This window comes from Emydura macquarii, unplaced genomic scaffold, assembly GCF_026122565.2.
Source record: "Emydura macquarii macquarii isolate MOO-44397 ecotype Brisbane River unplaced genomic scaffold, CSIRO-AGI_Emac_v2 contig_1043, whole genome shotgun sequence".
Lineage (NCBI taxonomy): Eukaryota > Metazoa > Chordata > Testudines > Chelidae > Emydura > Emydura macquarii.
Window position 1 is genome coordinate 9,459,057 of NW_027131180.1, and position 24,177 is coordinate 9,483,233.

The 24,177-nt window shown below is 42.2% G+C and overlaps 1 protein-coding gene across 1 annotated transcript in view; it reads right to left on the reverse strand.

Annotated features, from left to right (window-relative positions):
- Positions 1 to 3,325: 3,325 nt before the first annotated feature.
- TMEM47 (transmembrane protein 47) overlaps positions 3,326 to 24,177 on the reverse strand; it is a 34,788-nt gene continuing 13,936 nt past the window's right edge. Inside the window, exons 2-3 of the mRNA XM_067545100.1 lie at positions 21,192 to 21,332; positions 3,326 to 4,227 (exon numbers count right to left, since the gene is read on the reverse strand). Coding sequence (XP_067401201.1) covers positions 4,049 to 4,227; positions 21,192 to 21,332 — 320 coding nt within the window. The 3' untranslated portion in view covers positions 3,326 to 4,048. The remainder of the gene's footprint in view (positions 4,228 to 21,191; positions 21,333 to 24,177) is intronic.

Below are 24,177 nucleotides of genomic sequence, written 5' to 3' on the forward strand. Positions count from 1 at the left end.
AGTGCCGAGATGTATACCACATCCAACCCCATAGGATACCAACTAGGGCAGAACTTGACTATGTAGTTTTTTTTAAATAACATGCCCTTAGCATGTATGTAAGGGCCTGACAAATTCATTAAAGTAAATAATGTTACAAACATTAAAGTTTTCAATGTTTAAATATTCTACACAGGGCAAAACAAGTGCATTTTCTTAGTGTAACCTTTTGTTTATTTCAGTTACTTTTTCACATATAACTTCATGTAAGCTGCAAAAGTTGTGAAATGCAGAAATGGTAATAAAACTGCAAACTTAAAACAGTTTAGATAAAAAACACTTTTCTTTCCCCCCTAACAATGACCATTAAAAATGAACTACATTTTGATGGATTCATTCAATAAACATACCATACACTTCTCAAAAATAAATAGAGAACAATTAGAGAAACTAATACCATCAACAGCATGAAGTATTTAGTTAATTGTTTTTTAAAGACAAATGAAATCTCTAGGCACAGTTTTAGGCATTATAGAGGACACAGAGGCAATAGGTTAGTGTGCACAGTTCTGTACAAAAATACAGTCCCAATAAATTACATTTCTAGCCATAAGATTAGACTTCACTTACCAGTTAGTTCATTGCATGTTTAATAATATACAGTTACATGCTAATCCATATATCATTTATATTTCAAACACATAGGTCTCTATATTTATGTTTTTAAAATTTACATGTTGAACTTACAAAAGCTAAATGTAGTTGTGCAAGAAATCCAAAGGAGTTGCTTGATACTTGTCAGCACCGGATAGTATACTTTAAGCTTAAAATAACTAGCCCTGCTTGCAAGTTCATTATATATATATATATATATGGAAGAGAAACAATGGATTGGTGGTATGATAAATTATTCTGGTAATGAGATAAAGCCAAATACAACTGAAGTGATGAAGACATGATACAAGAATAATATATAAAAATTATGTCTGTTGTATATACACTCCAACACTGGAGTGTTTTATTCTGTGGGTAGAAAAAATATTTCAGCTTTACATAGTATTTACTTTTAGTTGGTGCCAAAACATACAATATTGGCCAATCGTGGCCATGATAGAAAAAAAAGCAGCAGCCTAGGCTAAAATTAGGTGCCTAATTCCACACTTAGGCTCCTAAATAAAAAGGACCTGATTCTGAGAAGTTTCCCCACACACAAACCCCATAAGTTTAATAGAGTTTTAAGGCCAGAAGGGATCATTAAATAATCTAGACTGATCTCCTCTATAACCCAGGCTATTAAATTTCGCTCAGATGCCCCTGAGTTAGACCAAAACATTTCAGTCCTCAGGATATTAAACTCTGTGCCACAGGCAGAGAGCAGGCAAGACCAAGGCGCCAGCAAGGCCCACAGCCCTTTCAGTGGCAGTGAATCGATTAGGTGATTATATACTGACCACCTGTAGATCCCATTATCCCCAATGGGCGTCGCAGGTATTCAGAACCTCTGAAAATCAGGCCCAGGCTTTAGATGACTAAATATGGATATAGGATCTTAACTTTAGGCACTCACGTTTGAAAATTTTTGCTTATGTTATGAATTGTGAATTTATGTTATGAATTGTGTGTTTTCTAGTATATGCACAACTTACGTGTATATGCATTAGCCCACTGAATATGTTCTCTCTAGCTACACAGAAAGAGAAAGAGGGAATTTATTAAGATTACTAGATATGACATAGGTCTAGCATTGTACAGCTTCTTCTCCTTGGACTAAGCAAAGTGCTGTGTAATTGTCAGCACCAAAGCACTGTTTCTCTTAAAAGGAGAAGAGATCCTCTCACAGTAGACTTCTTAAAAATTAGCCTAATTCCCATTCCATCACACCATGTTCCTCAGGCTGCTAAATAAGAGCAGTATTATATTGCAGTCTAGAAAGATCTGCAATTAACCACATTCCACACCTCGGCTTTAACTGACTCTCAGGGAGAAAATGTAGAGTTCCAAATATTCTCAGATGCCTGAGAGATAAAGTGAAAAATGCTCTCCTCCTTTCCCTTGTGGTCCTTTTCCTCTTGCCCTTTAGCAGGCAGGCCGCACAAAAACATTTAAGTGAAGCTATCATTTTGCTCTGTCATCCTAGTCTAGCTAATCATCACTGATCCAGGGAAGAATGCTGATGCTGATTATTCTCCTGTGATATTATATACTTTATCCAGGAAAGGCCTAGGTTTGTTAAGAATTGGATCTTGTTTGACAGAAATATTTAAAAAACAAAAAACAGGTTAAAGGCAAGCTTATGCTTCTTCTATACCCATTGCAGAATTGCCTCTCTCTGTAAACTGTGGCGAAAACATTTAATATTATAGTTGTGGTCCTAATGTTAAGTAATTCTGCAATCCTTTTGTGGAACCAGCAATACCACAACTATACGAAAGAGCATTTTTATAGTTTAAAAGTCCCTGTTCTTGCAGAGGTCCAACTAGGAAATAGTTTCAATTTCTCCATTAACAAAAATAATTACTTCTAAAGTTGTATCATAGAACTGTATAAAAATATGTTCACAATTAATTCAAAGTATCCAAATAAGCAAATATTAAACAAAAATAAAAGTTATGCTGTGTAAGTCAATTTAAAAATTCCACCCTAGTTTAACTTGGATCTCATTTCATTTTGTATAGCCTCTAGAAGTTTTAAGTGGGAAACATATTCAGCAAATAGTAATTGGATGCATGTAACTGTCAATCAACCCTTTACACACAGAGAAAAACAAATATTTGAGCTTACATACACTACTGATAACATTTTTATATTGTATATGAGTAGGTCTCAGCTACATTCTTTCAATCAGAGACAGAAACGAACTGGATTTTTAGAAAGTGGGCATTCTTGCCATTAAACAAGATTTTTTTTTTTATAAAATAAATACTTAAGTACAAAGCAACTAGTTATTTTAGATTTCATTCAGTTCCACCTCAACTTTATATGAACTTTTAGACATTTCCCATCAAAACTGAGCATGTATAAGGGCATATAGAGAAAGCAAACAAATTTAAGATGTTTATTTTGTATTACTGATGCAAAATGGAGATCCCAGTCCAAGACTCTTAAGAAGGTGTACAAATTTAGTGCTTTATCCACTGTACCACAGCAAATATTACTATTCTGAGATGTAATGTGTTTCTTCCTCTGCATATGCATTTATATATTATATATATTCATTTATACTAATAAATGCCTTCTATAAAAATAGTTGGACTTGTTATTTATGCATTTTTTTACTGCAGTGTTTGGAAATTAAAAGGGTATGTAGGACAACTGCAGCTCATGCATGCATTTTATTTGTCTCAGGGAAATTTGAGGCCCCCCCCCCCCGTTTCCCTCCCTTCAACCCACAATGCTCAAAGCTGAGACAACTTCCAGCCACATAATTAGAAGCATGTGTCTCCAGGGCTTGACTTCCCTTCAGGGATCTGCCACAGTTGGCAGGGAAGATGTGGATTGCCAACGCATAAACTCCTGTGTTTTTCAGCAGACTGTCCAATGAAGACATTAGGAAAGTCATTGATCGTTTACATTCACTGCCCCCAACATATGGTCATTCACAACTAATTCCTCAAGAGCTTTTTCAAGCAAGTGACCAGAGACCAACATAGCTTATTGATATAAGATGGCACTGCCTACTTATCATGAAATCTAAATCCTCCATGATATAAGGAAACTTCTAAATGGAGCTTATGCCAGCTGCTCCCCTGCAAGCGATGGCAGGTGCGGGCATTGCATTTTCATTCCAACAAGTTTCCTCACAATGATCGCTGTCATGTAAATCCTTTGCTTGTTGTCAAGAAAAATGACATTAACTTAGCAGCAGCTTGCAGCATTTGCCTATGTAAGATCAGCCATCTTAAATGGATCAGTTCTCTTAAATGGATGTAAAAGCTAGTCAGAGTGTTTGCAGCCAAAAGGCAAAGAGCAGACGGCTGGGTGCTCCACAAGTGTTCTAAAAAACAGTGAGTTAGAAAAGATGGAGTAATCCTTTTGTTATTTCTTCTCTTTTTCTCAAACTAAAGTGGTTCTAGTAGTAGTCTTCATAGTTCTTAGGGTTCAGGCAATAAAGGATGGCACCCCCAAAGGAAAATATAGTTGCACCCCAAGCCAGGCCATATCCCCAGTTGAACTCATGGTATATTTTCAAGCTGACTGTCTCGATGAACTTGATTGGATAAAGGACTAGGCTGCACACCTGAAGAACAACTGAAAGAGAAAATAATCAAAAGTCAGAAAAGGATTTTATTCCTTTACATAAAACACAACAAACATTACATTACCAACACTCACATTAACACTTTAGTTTTGTGGACCTATCTGAGTTAGCAGTGAAAGAAAGAATAGCTTATCGATGTAGAAAGCAATTACATGAACTGGAAGAAACTTGATACAATTGGGTAAAGAATGCTGATAGTTTAAGTAATGCCAGACTTCCATTCCACCTGACCACTCTGCTTTCTCCCCCTCCCTCTTTCCATCCTCCAATCTACGCCTTCCCTTTATTTTGTTACTCCCCGCCCCCACCCCAACATGTTATTTCTGCGTAATATCCTCTGATTTTGTATTATTTGGCCTTGCAGCTTTAACAAGCTGTAAAGTTGCACATTGCACAATTTTATTGGACATCCTGTGAAACGTGAGGTATTTGGTAACATATACAATCAGTACATCATTTACCTTTTTGTATTCTTTAAAAAAAATCATCATAAAAGTGCCCTTGGTCCAATTTTTATTTGTATGTACTGCTTTATTTGTATATAAAAAAAAGTAATACAAACTTTATTTAATCCATAGAGTATAGAAATTCCAATATATTCCCCAGGAGATGAACAAATGTTATTGCTACTGTATAATGATATGATGCTATTTATTCCCTAGAGTTTTGAAGTAACAGCAATCTCTTCCCAATTTCCTTTTCTCTACTTTTTTTTAAATCTGGAGTTTGGATTCCCTCTGTAATAAAACTAAAATGACTAATCTAATGGATACTGTAAATAGAACATAATGAAGAGGAGGAGGCATAAAGGAACCGAAAGAACGGTTACTTATCTCATAACTGTTATTCTTCGAGATGTATTGCTCATGCCCATTCCCAAGTTAGGTGTGTGTGCTTACCACATGCACAGGTGCCGGAAAACGTTTTCCCTTAGTGGTACCCATACAAGCCAGCTCTAGCGCCCCTGCAGCAGCACACACATGCACCCGCATACAGGTGCCCCCGGCTCCCCCTCCCTCTCAGTTCTTTCTTGCTGGAACTCTGACTGAGGGGAAGGAGGGTGGGTGGAGAATGGACATGAGCAACACATCTCGAAGAACAAGAGTTAAGTAACTGTTCTTTCTTCTTCGAGTGCTTGCTCATGTCCATTCCCAAATTAGGTGACTCACCAGCAGTCTCCCCAGAGGAGAGTCAGGAGTTCATGGAGGTGACCTTTGAAGCACCACTCTACCGAAGCCAGCGTCGTCCCAAGCTTGCTGCGTCAAGGCATAGTGGGACATGAAGATATGTACCGATGACCAGGTAGCTGACCTGCACATGTCCAATATTGGGATATGTGCTTGGAAGGCCACAGATAATGCCTGCACTCTCGTTGAATGGGCTGACAACACCGGATGCAGGCCGTGATCCACTTTGAAAGACACTGCGAGGAAACCGGTAGACCCTTCATCTGGTCCGCAACCGCCACGAAAAGCTGTGTAGAGTGATGGAAGGGCTTAGTCCTGTCGATGTAAAAAGTCAGGGTCCTCCTCATGTCGAGACAGTGCAGACGCCTCTCCTCACTGGAGTTGTGTGGTTTGGGGCAAAAAACAGGCAGGAAAATCTCCTGATTCAGGTGAAAATGGGAGACCATCTTAGGCAAAAAAGCCAGGTCCGGGCGTAGCTGGACCTTATCCTTGTAAAAAACCATGGAGGGTGGTTCCGATGTTAATGCCCTAATCTCCGACACTCATCTGGTCACTCACTCACTCACATGACAGCGAGCAGGAAGGCTACCTTCCAGGACAGGTACATAAGGGAGCATGAGGCCATAGGTTCGAAGGGCGATTTGGTGAGTCTGGAAAGGACCAAATTCAAGTCCCAATGAGGAGAAAACTTCCTTATTGTCGGGAAAAACCTTTCCATATCTTTGAGGAACCTAGCTGTCATTTTATGTGAGAAGACTGTTCTACCTCCCACCAAGAGGTGGAAAGCAGATATGGCCACTCTTAAGTGATGAGAAGGGCCATCCTTCTTGCTTCAGGTGGAGCAGATACTCCAAGATTGTTGGGATCGAGGCCTCTGTTGGGGACACGCCACGTTCGGTCTCCTGGCAGGTGAAGTGCTTCCGCTTAGCCTTATAGGCCGATCTGGTCGATGGCTTCCTGCTCTCCAGGAGCATGCGCTGCACTTGGGTTAAGCAGGCCTGCTCCTCCTGGTTCAGTCACAGAGCATCCAAGCCGTCAGGTGGAGGGAGGCCGGCTCCGGGTGGAGCAGGCAACCTTGATCTTGGGACAGAAGGTCCGGGCACAGCAGCAGCATCCAATGCCCGGGTCCCACCAGCTCTACAAACATCCCGAACCAATGTTGTCTGGGCCACATTGGTGCCATAAAGATGACCTGTGCCTTGTCTCTCTTCACCTTCAGGAGGATTTTGTGGATCACAGGTATCGGTGGGAAGGCATACAGGAGTCCCTCTGACCAAGAGAGGAGAAAAGCGTCAGTGATGGAGCCTGTACTGAGGCCCTGATGGGAACAGAAGCAACGGCACTTTCTGTTGGCCCTCGTGACAAAGAGGTCCACTCGAGGATTGCCCCACTTTTGGAAGATGCAAGCTGTCACCTCTAGATGGAGGGACCACTCATGGTGAGAGCTGAAGGACCTGCTGAGAGTCTGCCAAAGTTGTTGACCCCTGGGATGTGAACGCTATTGGGTGAATATTGTGGCTGATGCAGAAGTCCCAGAAGTCCATGGCCTCTACGCATAGGGCAGAGGATCTCCCCACCCAATGTCTGTTGATATAATAGAAAGAGGTCATATTGTCTGTGAGAATCTGCATCACCCTGTGGGCAAGATGTGGTAGAAAAACTGCACAGGCTAGATGAATTGCTCTGAATTCTTTAATATTGATATGTAACCCCAGTTCCCCTGAGGCCCATGTGCCCTGCGTCTTCAGGGAACCAATGTGAGCTCCCCATCCCAGGTCCGAGGAATCAGAGACCAGAGTTACCAACAGCTGAGGTGCTTCATAGGGCATTCCCGAGAAGACGTGACCGGGACGTGACCACCATACCAGGGAGGTAAGTATTTTTGGAGGGACTGTAAGTATCCTGTCCAGGTGGTGCCTGATCGGAGAACAGACGGACGCCAACCACATCTGGAGGGGTCTGAGATGCAGCCTGGCCCGGGGAACCACGTAGGTACAGGCCGCCATGTGGCCCAGGAGACTGAGGCACACCTTCGCTGTTGTGAGGGGATGAGCCGAAATGCGGGTAATAATCTCTGTCATTATCTAGAATCTTTCCTCTGGATGGAAAGCTCTGGCCCTGGGAGTCCAGCATCGCTCCGATAAATTCTATTCTTTGTACAAGGACTAATACCGATTTCTGTTAGTTTATTAGGAGGATCAGCGCCTGACAAACACCTCGGGTGATCAAGATGCTGTCCTGGACCTGAGCCTTGACCTGCCCTTGATGAGCCAGTTGTTTAGGTAGGGGAAAACCTGCACTTTCCTTCTCCTGAGGTAGGCCGCTACCACCGACATGCAATTGGTGAAAACTTTTGCCGCAATCAAGAGGCCAAAGGGAGCACTGCAAACTGGTAGTGGCAGTCTCCAACCATAAATCTCAGGAACCTCCTGTGAACAGGGAAGATTGCAATGTGAAAGTAAGCGTCTTTTCAATCGAGAGTGGTGTACCAGTCACCTAGATCCAGAGAGGGAATGACGGTGGCTAAGGATGCCATGTGAAATTTTAGCTTTCTGAACTTACTTGTTCAGGTGCCTTACGTCCAGAATAGGCCTCAGCCCTCCCTTTGCCTTTGGGATCAAGAAGTAACGGGAATGAAATCCTTGACCCCGCAGGTCTCTGGGAACCTCTTCCACCGCACCCACCTGCAGGAGTGCTTGCACCTCCTGTTCAAGGAGTTGCTCATGAGAGGGGTCCCTGAAGAGGGATGGGAAGGCAGGAGCGAGGCAAACTGGAGGGTATAATCAATGGCCACCATGCTGAGCACCCACCTGTCCAATGTTACTGCAGCCCAGGTTGGGAGGAAATGGGCTAAACAAGAAGAAAACAAAAAGGGGGGTTGGATCCATTGAAAGAACTGGAATGTTGCCCTCAGGCACACCTTCAAAAAGGCCTGCTTTCCATCTTGGTTATGGCAGCTAGAGCCTGGTCAAGAGCCAACAGATGACAAACAGCCCTGGTACCTCTTGTAAGCCTTGTTTTTCCTTTTATAGGAGTCTCTGCAGAGATGGTCCCCAGATCACTGTTCATGCTGGGGCTTAAAATGCTTCCTAGAGGAAGAAGGTATATAGAGACTAAGGGACCGTAAAGTTGCCCTGGAGTCCTTCATGCCATGCAGTCGAGCATCTGTCTGCTCGGCAAAGAGGGCCATGCCATCGAAGGGGAGGTCCTGGATAGATTGCTGGACCTCTGATGGGAGACCTGAGGATTGGAGCCTTGACACCCGCCTCATCCATATCACCGATGTCATCGTCCTGGCTGCAGAGACCGCCGCATCGGAAGTTGCTTGCAGAGATTCCCTGCCCACCGATCTCCCCTCTTCTAAGATGGCCTCAAACTCCTCTTTGGAGGAGGGGGACAATGAGTCTGCAAACTTGTCCAGAGACTGACAGATATTAAAATGGTATCTACCTAGCAGCACCTGTTGGTTTGCCACTGGCCGTAGAATAAATTTTTCAACCGAACAAGTCGAGTCTCTTAGCATCTGTGTTTAGGGGTTGAGCTGACCTTCCCCTGTATGTCCCTTTCATTGGCAGCAGTGACCACCAGGGATCCCGGCGCAGTGTGGGTATAAAGGTATTCAAACCCCTTTGCCGGAACATAATATTTCCTTTCTGCCCTATTTGATGGGGGAGGGAGGTGGGGGCAGGGAGGCCGGGGTTTTCCACAGGGCCGTGGCCAGTTTCACAACCACCTCATGGGCTGGGAGGGCCACTCTACTAGGAGATGCTGAGGCTAATATTCCAAACAGCTCATCAACTGGCTCATCCAGCTTCTCTATCCTGAGGCCCAAGTTGGAGGTGACCCTTTTCAATAAGTCCTGGTGCGCCTTAAAATCATCCATCGGTACCGCAGATGAGGGTCTCGCAGCTGCCTCATCCAGTGACAATGAGGAAGAGTCTGGTATCTGAGCTGGGAGAGAGGCCTCTGTTCTAGGTGAGGTGAACCCCTGGGGTCTGAGGTGCATGAACCTTCATGGTCCGAGTCCGTGTCCAAGTGCGAAGCCGCGCTCTGAGGGATGGAGGACTGAAGCACCGAGGTTCCTCTCACGGAACTGGCCTGCGGAATCCCAGAGGGAAACCCCCACCAGTACAGCCATGGTCCAGGCAATTGGCCTTGCGGCCATGCGCCCATTGGTGGTACTTTGGGAAAACCAGGCACTGGACCCGGAGCTTGTGTAGGCTGGTCAACTTCATCGCTGTCTGAGGACGAGATGCTGATATCCGACGGCCATTGTGGCACCATCTCTGAATACCTCGCCGTGCCATGTGAGATGTGTTGCTGATATGCTGGCACTGGAGAGCGGCATGAGGAACCTGAACACACTGAGTGTGACTCTTGTCCTTGGGCTTCCTGTATGCGCTAGGTGAGCAGGGTCGTGGTGCTGGGGAAACGCGCCATGAGTCTGGCGACTTGCGTCGCTCTGCTCCATAGTGGTGCTCTGATCAGTGCCAGTCCTCCGGGGAACAGCAACAGGAGCCTGATCTAGCAGTATCCTGACCTTGAGAGCGTAGCCTGGACTCCGGGGACTGCCTGAGCACCAGTGTACAGTACCTCGGTGATGGGGACTGTTGAGCAGATCTTGGTGCGGCGCTCTGCCGTCCCTCGGCATCTGCAGTAAGCGGCAGTGCCAGGAGGTCCTTCACAGCTTGGAAGGCCTCTGGAGTCGACGGCACCACTAAGCGATGAGGGCCTCTACCACTACCCAGAGTCGGTGAAGGGCCCGGTGCCGGGCTCATTGCTTACTGAGGTGAGGAACCCTTCTGAGGCATGGAGAGTTGGCAGCCCAACGCAGGTCTCTCCAGGTCCCCCTTAGCCTTCTCCACAGGAGAGCATCCCCGTTCTGATCTTTTTCGACCTCTTCTTTGGAACCATGGACGGAGATTGGTGCTGGGTGAATGAAATGGGAGCCAGAGGGGCACTGCATGTCGAGGCCATTGTGCTCAGTGCCGAATCCAACCTGCCGGGCTCTGAGACCAATCTAAGAGCCGACTCCATCAGAATGGCCCTAAGATGGATATCCTGGTCTTTCTTGGTCTGCAGGCAGAAACTTTTACAGATCTTACACCTCTCACTGATGTGGGCTTCCCCCAGACACTTTAGACTACTTTGATGAGGGTCGTTCCTCAGCATAGGCTTCTTACACAAAGTGCAGGGTTTAAACCCTGGGGAACGGGGTATACCCTGACCCTGGGATTTTAACTACGAACAAACTAGACCTAACTGTAACCAAACAAGTAATTATCTACACTAAAACAATGGATAAACCACTAGAGAGACGAGAAGAACTTCTGAAGGCAAGAACGTTCCAGCACCGTCTCTGGTGGCAGGAAGGAACTGAGCCCTCGTCTACACTTAGCTGGCAATTCGGTGGCAGTCGATGGGAGTTACGCAAGCTACACCATTTAAGGGGTTGGTTTTACAGCGTCGACTTCTGGATCGATTGAGCAGGTCTTCACTGACCGCTCAATCAATCCAGAAAGGTAGATCTGATGGCAGCGAATTTGCCACCATCAGTGTAGACATACCCTGAGAGGGAAGGGGAGCCAGTGGCACCTATATGCGGGCACATGTGCGCGCTGCTGCAGGGGGTGCTAGAGCTGGCTTGTATGGTACCACGAAGAGAAAAAGTTTTCTGGCACCGGTGCATGTAGCAAGCACACACATCTAAATTGGGAATGGACATGAGCAAGCACTCGAAGAAGAAATACAGACCACACTCAATCAATTTATTCTAAATGAGTAATATGTGATATTAATGAATATGTCCAATTACAATACAATTCTTATATAATTATATATTATAAAGACATCATTTATTGCAATCAGGACTAATAATATTATGTGAATTACCAAAGGAATTCATAAAACTTTGTTACCTATTTAAAGTTATAAAACTCTAACATGTGGAAAAAGATTTGCTGCATACAATAAATACAGAGAGGAAAAATATGTCTGGTTCTGACTGAAAATTGATGAAACAGAGCAAATTCAAGGCAGCAAGATCGTTATAATCATTACTCTCTATGATACCGTCCCTGAGAGAGTCAAAAGATTTCATACAGCAAGAAGTATATGCTCCAAACACATTTGCAATGGAATTCAATAAACCTGATAACTACTGTGTTGTGTCCTGACCAGAGATGGAATATGCTTACAGTCAGAATGCATTGTGTGTGTATGCTTGGATGAAGAACCTAATTTTCTATATGCACAGATCAGTTTTTATAAGGGTCTATTCTTCCTTAAATGCACATAACTACCATTAGCATAATTGGGATAAACAGTTATCGGGTTCAATACAAGGATAAATGGGTGAAATTTAATGGTCTGTATATACCGGAGATGAGAGCAGATGATCTAATGGTCCTTCCTGGCCTTAAACTCTATGAATCTATGAACTGCTTGCGCAAAAGAGGAGAAAAGACACCACAGGAACGTGTTTTCCCGCCTTTTCTCATTCCAAGTACACAGCATGCCCCGCATCTTGTAAACCCTTAAGCAGCTGAGTAACTGCACACGGGAGCAGCCCCAGGATTTCAGTGGGGTTATTCATATCTACAATGATAATAAGCACAAGCTTAAATAACTGCAGGATTGGGACACACTATTGAAAGCACAATATTATCTGATATGATATTGTCATCACATTTTTTTTTAAAAAAGAGTAGGTCACTACTATAAAAAGTGTATTGAATGTAATAAAAATAAGAAAGTGTTAGAGATAATTATGAGCCCAGTGCCTGATTAAAGTGACATTAAAAAAGGGATTATTCTGAATTACAGAATTCTTTCTGAAATTACACTGAGAAATTATAGTAAAATGAAATAAATTTTAATTTTATTACCCTGGTGTTTAAACATTTATTGCACAAAAAAACTCATTTTCATTTTGCTTTTTATATCCTCCCCATGCACTCTTGCTCTTTTAAGTAAATGGCTTTAGTCTAACAAAAGATGCCAATTTGACTGCCCTAGAGACCAAAGCCCTCGATTTACAGGCTGAACAGAAACTGCAACAACAATAATGCAAAATTGTCCTGCCAATGCATCTCAACCCTACACTCTCCCATAGACTTTTAGGCCAGAAGGGACCATCATGATCATGTAGTTTGACCTCCTGCATATCAGAGGCCAAAGAATTGTCCAATTTCAAGCCCAAACTTATTGGAAGCCAGTTTATATCCCTCTGTTCTTGTTTCAACATTGGCACTTAACTTAAATATAACTGCTCTTCCTCACTGGTATTTATAAAGTGCAATCATATCTCCCCTCAGCCTTCTTTAGGTTAGGCTAAACAAGCCAAGCTCTTTGAGTCTCCTCTCATAAGGCAGGTTTTCCATTCCTTGGATCATTCTAGTAGCCCTTCTCTGCATCTGTTCGTTTGAATTCATCTTTCTTAAACATGGGAGACCAGAACTGCACACAGTATACCAGATTAGGTCTCACTAGTGCCTTGTATAATGGCAATAACTACTTCCCAATCTCTACTGGAAATACTTCACCTGATGCATCCTAGAATTGCATTAGCTTTTTTCACAGCCACATCACATTGGGGATCATAGTCATCCTGAGATCAACTAATACACCCAGATCTGTTTCCTCCTCTGTCATTTCCAAGCAATACTTGTAGCAAAAGTTCTTACTGTTAGTCCCTACGTGCATGACCTCCCAATTTGTGCTATTAAATTTCATCCCATTTCTATTATTCCAGTTTTCAAGATCCTCCAGATCTACTGGTATGATATTCCAGTCCTCCTCTGTACTGGTAATGCCTTCCAACTTTGTGTCAGTCACAAATTTTATTAGCACGCTCCCACTTTTTGTGCCAAGATCATGAATGTAAACGTTAAATAAGATTGGTCCCCAGACCAATCCCTGAAGAACTCCACTAGTAACCTCCCTCCAGCTTGATAGCTCACCTTTCAGTAGGACATGCAGTAATCTCCCCTTTACCCAGTTCCTTACCCACCTGTTAATTCTTCAATTCCCCATCTTTGCCAATTTAACTGATAATTTCCCATGTGGAACAGTATCAAATGTTTTACTGAAATCCAGGTAGATTAGATCTACTGCATTTCCTGTGCCTAAAAAATCACTTATCTTCTCAAAGAAAGATCAGGTTGGTCTGACATGATCTACCTTTGGTAAAACCATGCTGTATTTTATCCCAGTTACGATTTACCTCTATGTCCTTAACCACTTTCAAAATTTGTTCCAAGCCCTTACATACAACTGAGGTCAAACAGGCATGTAGTTTCCTGGATCACTTTTTTCCCTTTCTTAAAAATAGGTACTACATTAGCAATTCTCCAGTTATAAGGTACAACCCCGAGTTTACAAATTAATTAAAAATCTTTGCTAATGGGCTTGCAATTTCATGTGCCAGTTCCTTTAATATTCTTTGATGGAGATTATCTGGGACCCCATTGTCCTATTAAGATGATGGAGTTTGACTTCCACCTCAGATGTGGTCATTTCTACTGCCATATCCTCATTTCCATTAGCCACCCTGCCATTACCACTAAACTGCTCATTACCCTTATTAAAAACTGAAGCAAAGTATTAGTTTAGGAATTGTGCCATGTCTATATTATCCCTAATCTACACCCCATCCTCAGTGTTTAGCGGTCCCACTTTTTTCCTTATTTTCGGTTTATATCACTACAGAATATTTTACTGTGGTTTTATTTCCCTTTGCAGGGTCCAACTCTGTTTGGCTCTGGGCAGTTCTCACTTTATCCTACACCTTCTGACCTCCAAGAGGTAGTTTTTTTCTTGCTGGTCCTTCCCACCATCCTTCCTTGGAGGCTTTCTGCTTTTTCTTAATATTCTGTTTGAGATGCTTGTTCATGCAGTTTGGTCTGCAACACTTCCCTATGAATTTTTTCCCCTTGCTTGCACATTTCAGATTGTTTCTGCAACTTTGACTTAAAGTAATTCCAAGCCTCCTCTGATTTCAGATCCTTGAGTTCTTCAGTCCAGTTCAATTCCCTAATTAATTCCCTTAATTGTTTTAAAGTTTGGCTTTTTTTAATCAAGGGCCCTAGTTGCAGACCTATTTTTGTTTATCCTTCCATTTAATTTAAACTCAGTGAACTCATGATCACTTAAACCAGCCTGTCTTCTACAACCAGTTTTTCTATGAGGTCATGGCTACTTAACAATACTAAATCTATAATGGCATCACCTCTTGTTGGTTCAGGGACTATTTGGTGAAGAAATCTGTCGGCTATCACATCCAGGAATATCTTGGCCCTATCATTATTAGTAGCACTTGTCCTCCAATCTATATCTAGGAAATTAAAATCTACCATAATCTCACAATTCTCAGTAGTATTTATTTAATTAAAAATATTAAAGAGGTCTCTATCCATAACCAAAATGGATCCTGGCGGTCTGTAGCAGACCCCAAGTACAATTCCTGAGGGGCCTCTATTAGCTGTCTTCCCCAAAGTGATTTTGACCCAAACATTCAATTTTATACATTCCATCGCTTCTAATTTCTTTACACTCTACCTCATCATTAATATGCAATGCTACGCCACCACTTTTACCTTTATTTCTGTCTTTCCTGAACAGCACCTGTCCTTCAATACCTGCACTCCAGTCACGGCTACAGTTCCACCATAATATCTGGCTTCACTTCCTGCACCAGTAGTTCTATTTCCTCCATTTTGTTACCTAGGCTCCTTGGACAGGCCTACAGACATTTTAGTTGTTTCTGCTTCTCTTCTCCCAGATTCCTTGCCTGATTTGGTAGTTTCATTCTACTGCCGGTATCAGCTACCTTACTATTAGTGTCATTGCTACTGGCACTACCTTTCCTCTTGATGTCCATTCTACTACCCTCTGTTGTTCCCTTCTCCATTTGCTGTATTCTCTCTTACTTGATTTTCCTCCCGCTCAATGTTCCTAGTTTAAAGCTCTTTTAATTAGTTGTGCCAATCTCCACTCTTCCCCTCCCTACTCAAGTGGAGCATGTTCTCTGTTCTTGAATGCCTCCCAGTGATCAAACATCCCAAAGTCCTCCTTATAGTATCACTGCCTGAGCCATCTGTTGATCATCAATGTTGTTTGCCTTCACTCTCCTCCTCTAGGGACAGGCAGAAACCCACTGAAGATACCTGAGCCTCCATTTTTAAAGCATCTTCCCCAGTCTAGCATAATCTCTCAATGTGTTCCAGCAAGAATCCAGTAGTAACATTTGTTTCCACATGAATCAGCGGATTCTTTCCTGCTCTGACATCTTATTTCCCAGCAAACGGCACCCTTTCTATTCTCCAGATCAGTTCTGGTAAAAGGTCTCTCTGTTCTTCTTAGTAGGGAGTCCCTAGTCACGTAGACCTGCCTCTTCCTGGTGTTGGTGCAATCCTCCAGCCTTCCTCCTCCTGTTCTTTCTGACTGCAAGTCCTTGTGTCTTTTGTTCTCTCTTGCAAGTCATCCTCTATCCTCCTGGGGCTTTGAATTTTATCTCTATTGACTCTTCACATACGCTTGTAGAACTATCTGCTCTTCTCTTCTTCCTTGCCCTCCCACTTTCTGTGACTGCCTGCTGCACCCCTACTTCATTTTCCAACTCAGCAAACCTGCTCCTGCAAGTTATTTCTCCTTCACTAGCCAGTCTTTTCCTCTGCCTGGTTCTTATAATCACATGCTTCCATTGGCCACTTTCCTCACCCAGCAATCTGTTCTCACAGTTCTCCAGTCCAGCTTGCACCTGGCAGTCCTGAGTTTTCCCTTCAGCCTCCTCTGACCTTCCAGCCATCATCTGTTCAAATCCCCTTCAAAACTCAACCATATTTTCTTGCTGCAACTCCAAACCTCAGATTGTCTCTTCCATCAGCTCTATTAGGTGGCATGTCATACAAACAAATCACTTTTCAGGTACCCACTCCAGGACAACGTACATGCCAAAACTTCCACATCCAGTCATCTTCATTGTCTCTTCCATTCCTTGAGTCACTACCACTGTTGCTTCTGTAACTGTCATAGCCTTCCTTCCTAAGTTCCTGTCAAGGGAAACAACATACACACACACTACACTACACAGTTCCTCCCCCAAACTTTCCTTACAAACTCCCACTCAAACTCCCTAGTTTTCAGCTCTCTTTGCTGACTCCAATGCTGCTGCGCCTGTCTTGCTCATGCATCTCAGATCTGACAGAGAGAGACTCATTAGGGCTGGTCTACACTACAGCATGTTGTCAACAAAATTCAACTTCTGTAGACAAAACAGTGGAGGTATACACACTGAAATGCTCCTCCTACCGATGTAACTCCCCTGCTATGCCGACACAACAAAACCACCTCAACAAGAGGTGTAGGACTTACATTGGTGTAGTTAGGGTGATGCGGTGTCAATGTAGCCACTGTGTTCCTTACCTTGGCTGTCATTCTTATGGCATGGAGCCATGAAATTGACAAGAAAGCTGGGCAGCTGGACTCTAGCTGCCCAGCCTTCTTGTCAATTTCATGGCTCCATGGACAGCTCCCCTGGACAGCTTAGTGGCTGGACCCCTATGTGTGGTCTCTAGATGTGAAACTGTGACAGTCTGTACCCCCATGTTCACCTCTTTTAGAGGATCATGGTAAAACTTGTACAAAGTATGCCTCGTGATTTGCTGATCATTATTGTCTTGGTAAAATAATGTGTGGCAACACTGTATGTAAAATTCTAAGGTTCCACTGTGTGATATTACTGAGACAATTTCCAACATGTTCTGGAGAGCAGTCATAAACCAATTCCCCAAAGACAAAAGGCTAACCAATGCCTCAGCGAAGGGTCAACAAGATCAAATGGACTATCACCTGATTAAGTGGCCCCTTTTCCATGGGAGGGGGGATGTGGGCAAAGAATCTGCGTTTTGACAAAGAAGCAGCTTGAGGCTCCTGTCCGCACACTTTGTCTCCTGGACCTCAGTTAGAGAGGATTCTTATACAAGAGAAATGTCTATAAAAGGAGAGAGCAAATGTCCCAAATCATCTCACCCTTTCTCTTTACCAACAGCATCAACACCACCTGAAGAACAAAGGAGCAGCATTGGGCTGGGGAGAAATTCCGACTCTGAAAGATTCAGCCAATAAAACGGCTGGAACTTGTGGTGACAGAGACTTTTGGTTTGAATTCACTTAGCTTGTTAAGTTAGGGTATTAGTTGCATTTTACCTTTTATTTCTTTGTAACCCATTCGGACTTCTAGGTCTTATTACTTGTAATCACTTAAGGTCTATCTTTCTGTAATTAATAAATGTGTTTTATTGTTTTATCTAAACCAGTGTGTTTGGATTGAAGTGTTTGGGAAACTTCATTTGGGACAACAGGATTTGTGCAGATCTTCTACTAATGAAATGATGGACTTTATATGAGCTTGTATCGTCCAGGAAGGTGCTGGGCAGTATAAGATGCACATTTCTGGGAGAAAGTATAGGAACGGCAGTTGGCTGATGTTGCCCTGCAATGTAATTCATGAGTGGCTGGCTATAACACTCATACAGTATAACTGGGAGTGGCTGGAGGCTGGGTGTGAGCAGACCAGGAGTGATTGCTCTCACGGCAAAGCAGTGGAAAAGATACCCCAGGCTGGAGAACTGAGAGAACACAGTACAAAATGTACCCTGGGTAATGTCACAGAAACTGCATGCAAGAATTGGTCAGAGCACAAAGGGAAGTAGGAGCTCTGACACCATGACTGAGGGACAGATGCCAAAAGGGCACTTGGACTGTGTGTTTGCTGATAAAGGTGTTGCAAGATTTTAAGGTGAATTCCTGTCTCTCTAAAGACTATAAGGATAGATCTCTGTCCCAAGGCAAGGGGTAAGAGTATGGCACAAAATAGTTACTCGAGAGGGGAGCCCCCCCAGAGAGTGTAACTCAAAATACAAATGAAATATATATTATCCTAAAACTAGATCATGCTTAAATACTCACAACTAAATCACGCCGTACTGTGGAAAATCCCTCTGAGGACACTCTTCAAGTTTCAGTTTTCAGAGCTTCTGACACATCATGCAAACAGGCACTTATTATTAGTTTCTAATATTGCCCAGAGCTCAAAAGCCAGTATCTAGATGAGAGCTCCATTATTATAGGTGCTGTACACAGGAAGAGACAACCTCTGCCCTGAAGAGTGTACAAACTAACAGGCCAAGACATACCAAGGATAAGGGGATACACAAACAAGCAAAGTGACCAGGGTGATGATTGACAAGCATCTTGCTTGCTTCATAGTGTTTTGTAGAGGTTGGCTTGGTTTTTTTTTTCCTTTTTAATATAACCTATTATCAACTGCTCCTCTACTTTCCCATTGTTAATTTTAAATATATATTTTAAACTATCCCTATTTGCTGTTCTAACTACCCTTCTGCCCTATGTTGGCCCATTCTCAATAATTAGCTAGGGCAGCTTCACCATTTGTTGTACCTCTGCCTTCCTACTCCCCAAGTATCCTACTACACACACACACACACACACACTCACACACACTCACACACACACACACACACACACACACACACACACTCACACACACTCACACACACTCATTTGCTCAGGCCTTTTGTTGTGAGAAAAAAATTAAGTGGTAGCCAATCACAAAAGCCCTCAACAATGGTCCAGAATCTAAAGTCTCTGAAGGCTACTCTCACCCATGTGATATGGAGGAAGCTGGTTCCCATCTTTACACGTTGTCATCTTCCCCCACCACACAGAGTCAGTGGCTCTAGGCACTTCTTTGGTTCCACCCAGAATAGATATCTCTATCTGAAGTGGGGTGGGGAATAAATTCTTAAGCACAGATGCACAAAGTGGGCAGCGATGTCAGCAAGTTCCTGGAGCTGGGACCCTCCAATCTTTAAAATATTCTGAAATCCACAAAGACAATCTGAATCTAGAGACATCCGCATGAAGGGCAAACTCCTCAGTGTTGCAGCCTAGATTCCACAACAGCATGCCTGGCTCCTAGCCACCTCCTAAGATAGTGAAAATCAGAGCTGTGACCCTTAGGAACTACTAACAACATCAGCATTAAATCCCAAAGCCATTCCCCACAGATTTGCCAGGAAACGTTGTTGCATAGGGCAGCCCTTCTCAGCCTCATCATATCCCTCCCTCCAACACATTTTGAGCCATAGCTATTAAATACAAACAAACAATCTAGGATAAAAGAAATAGGTAAATTATCTTCCACATGGTAGGACATTAATATAGTCATACTGATGTAGGTATGTGTGAAGAGCAAAATTGTTGTAAAATATAAACAAATTTATTTTAATCCCAGTGGAACACATTGGGATTCACTCTCCCTCTCTCTCTCTGAAAAGAGAAAGCAAGGTTTTTTTTTTTTTTTTTTTAAAGCTACAGAATTAATAATATATTAATTAACCGATAAGACATGATAGGTAGTGTATTTCTAGGCAATTACGGCACAGTGTTATGAGACATGAAGTCAAAGGCCAAATGAGAAACCACCAGAGAAGTACAATAATCTCATTTCCCTAGAAATTAACTGCCTGGAGTGTTTTATAATGCTATGATTCAAGGTGAGTTTAAAAAAAAAAAAAAAGACTAGTGCATTCATTTAGTGGGCATGTGTCAGTTAATTCACTCACAGATCAAAAAGATCCATTTCTACTCAAGAATTCTGAACCCATTTTGCATTTTCTCGGTAAAAGCAAATGAGGTAGAAACCAGTAATATTACATGCATACATAAAAGTGTGTCCCTATCCCTGCTAAACCGCAGCAGACCAACTGTATTAATACATACAGCAGGGGGCAGCAGGATACTTCCCCAGAGCTTTGTTTCAGCTCTCAATACCCTCCAAATTCTGAAGGCCTATCTTTTCCTATCCTTGTAAATGGCTTTTTTTTAATCCATCTAACAGACTAGATGGTTCTGTCAAGTCTCTTCATTATGAGCTATCAGAGAGGCTTATTCTGTTGGTTCCAGCACAGATATGATTGACAGGATGAAGGGATGCCATGCTTGGTGGATCTCAGGGAAAAATATCGTTTACTGGCTAAGCTGAAAAACACCAGAATGTATAACAGGAAATGAGCAGGTATGGCAATTATATACTGTATTAGAGAATTCTTGGGGCCTATTTGTTTTCAGAGGTCTTTCTTAAGATCTCCCTGTTTCTCTGCATAAACTGTTCCATTTTGGTGCTTTGAAAAATCAAAGGAGGGTGTTACAGTGTATGACAATTGTTGAAATTAATAAGAGTTAACCAATGAAATTAATTTCTCTGGTGGTGTAGGAGCAGAAATATGCACTTTTGAAAATTTAATCCTATTTATTTTCATACTTAGAGCTTCAAGGGTTCACCCATTGAAAAATTAATTCATATCTCACATTTAAAAAAAAAAAAACATTAAAAAAACCTTATCAGAAAGAGTTTCAGGAAGAATAAAGAGGAACATGAAGCAACACAAAATAACCTACTCAAAAAGCGTGTACTTTGAGTTATTCCCTGCAGTCCCCGATGCAGCACATACTTCAGACAGTATGTATTTGTTTGCATTGGATTTAGAAGCTGCAACAGTGCAAGTGTAAAAATGATTAACATATTACAAAACTGATATCCCCAAAATGCTTTAATACTGTTTAGCATAAGACAAACTAAAGGTCTCTCCATTATTATGACTACAATGGGCAGCTTCTGCATGGAAGTGAAGCTGTACTCATAACATTTTAAACACAGTTCTGGAAATGATTAATTGATTTACCTGCTGCAAAGAGCATAACTGCGACTGGTCTGTAGAACCGCCTCCGAGATCCCACACAGATCGAGATCAAACCAACCAGGAAAGCTATGAGAATGATGGCAGCACCGCCCAAAAGCAAAGCAAGAGTTGCTATCTGCCAGTCTAGAAAGAGAAAGAAAGAAAAACAATTGCAGAAAAACCACCACCACTTGCCCTGCGGAGGAAAAGGGGAACTATGGAGGGTAAAGAGCTCGTAACAAGACCTGAGTGCAAACACAGCCATTTTTTTCCCCAGGAGTGCAAATCCTATGCCTCATATGATAGATGCAAGTTAAAAGCCAAATCCTGCAATCTTTCCTCAAGATTCAGTTGGCCTCACTGGAAGTTTTGCCTGAGTAACACCGAGGGGTTGAGTCTTTGGTTATGTCCAGTTTAAGAAGAGAGGACAAGGTTAGATCAGGATTAGTTAACGTGTGCTAGCGTAGCACACCCTAAATCACAAATTTCCCCTCATATAGAATAAAGGTTAACACCTTGATTAGCATGAGCAGGTCAAGGCTACCCCTCAGGAGGAACCTCATTGGTTCTGATCGCCCAGTTTATGAGTATGAAATGGGAAATGCCATAGCCACAAAAAAATTTCTTGAAGAAAAAAAATACACATTCAATAACCTGATTCATTAACCTCAGAGGAAGGAGGGAGACATTACAACGAAGAATTCATTTTGAAATAAAAATGAAGATAAATCCAGAAACTTCCAAATGACATAGACGTGATCAGAATAAGCAAGGTGGGCCAAATCCCAAGTCCTAACTTTAGACTCAAATCCTTACTTTGGCAAGGGTCCTAATTAAGACAATGGAAGTTTTGCTTAGCTAAAACTTCAAGATTTGGCCCAGTGATAAGTCACAAAAATCTTGGCAGTCTGGATTCAGGTATTTCTGTACACAGTAAAATCCACCCCATACAGAAGGCCAGCCAGGACCTATGCCCCATTAATTTGAGGGTTTAATCCAGATTTGAAGGACGTTGGAGGCCTTGTGCTGACCATCTGCAAAAAAGCAGATTTTACCCCAGTCCCATTACAACAAGGTGGATCAAGCAAAAGGATCAAAGCAACAACTCCACTCACTCAGAACTAAAACAGGGATAATCACCAACACAAATCCCTACCATGCTTTAGTAAGGAGAGAAAGTGCGATGGGTAACTTTGGATCCCTCACTGCCTGGCACATCTAGTGCTGATATTTCACTTGAAATTCAAATAGCAAAATGTGTGACTGGTACAAAGTTAATAAAGAACTGATTTAGGACCTCATTCTCTACATGGATTTAGAGATCATGAAGTCCACCAGAATAAAACCAAATCAAGAGGAATATGTTGCCCAAAACCCTTAATTTAAAAGAGGCAAGCAAGCAAAATATGTTTGAAATTAAGCACATTTGGGTTTCAAAAATTAGTTAATTAGAAGGCTTCCAGTATGGATGAAAAAGATGGAGGAAGCTGTGGAGAAGGAAGTTTGTGAATGCATCTTTAAATGAAAACAGCATTGTTTTTTGAAAAGGCACATTTGTGAGTGTATGTGTTTTATTGTCATGCTACTTATATGTTTATGCATATATTTTGTCATTTTAATTACTGAAAAATACCCATACGTATTTCAAACTATCTATTCTTTGTTTTCTTAGCTAAGCAATCATTAGGAAGATGTGCTCAGGTGATTCGGTGAATTTGAGTTTCTTGCACACAAAAATGAGCAAGAAGGATACACATCTTAGGCCCTGTCTACAATGGTGATGTTTGCTCTGCTGTAACTACATTGATGTATTTATGCCAGTGTAAATACATACTAGCATACAATATATACACAGTCCACAACTGATACAAACGCATAAAGTAGATACTCTGGACTAACATAAAGAGGGGCTGCCATGAGTAAGTCATGACTGACACATCTCTACGCTAATGGGTCTGCGCCAGTGTAACTATGTAGATGCAGTTACATTAGAGAAATTTGCAGCAATGAAGACAAGTCCTCAGTGACTGAGGTTGAGATATTGGACTGTCTATGGGGCTGGGAACCAGGAACTCTTCAGGTCTCCTACCCGGATGCAATTAAAGAAGTCACTTACCCTCTTTCTCTGTTTTACTCTTAATGAAATGGAAATATTATCTTATCTACCTTACAGGAGTGTTACAAGGACTGATTGGTTAATGCTGATATGACAATGAAAATTTTAAATGATTATAATTTTGGTTAAATGATTATTATGTTATTGATTTATAAGATACCCTCCCAGTAACAGAGTGCTGTGCAAAATGAGTATATAAACATAGCAATACCCACAGATATCATATGGAGGGGCATCCCTCCAGCTTGGCACCACACAAGAGAAAATCCTACACTTAGAAATTGCACAAGTACAAAGACAAGACATGTAATTCCTCTCACCCAGAAGGTAAATGCTTACAAATAATAAGAGATTACATGTTATCTTCAGGCTGATCAGAAGCCAGCATGTCTCCTTAAATAAAGATGTGTGACACTGGAGCTACAAGGTGATGAGAAAGTTAATAATGCTATTGCTTTCCAAATGGATTGCAAATAGGTAATAGATGAGGCAGGAAGACCAATCAACTGGCAGCAATAGTCCAAGCACAAGATGTGAGCATGGGCTAACATCTTAACCACTAACTCAGACACATTATGGATTTTGGAAAGGTTAAAAACAATGACACCACCACATTTCACTCTGATGTGGGCTGTAAATGAACAAATCAATGTTGAAAAACACCCATTTCCTAACTAAAAAATTTGGACTAATCAAGCGGAATTAACTTCCAGGACATGGGGCCCAAGAATATGGTATTGACAATCAGCTCAAAATAGCAAAACTTTTGTTTTTTCTATTCCTTTCCAAATAGTAGTTGAGGGACAATTATTTTAACTACACAGGCAGTATTCCAGACCGAAATGTACCAGGGAAGAGATGGGGATTTCCAAC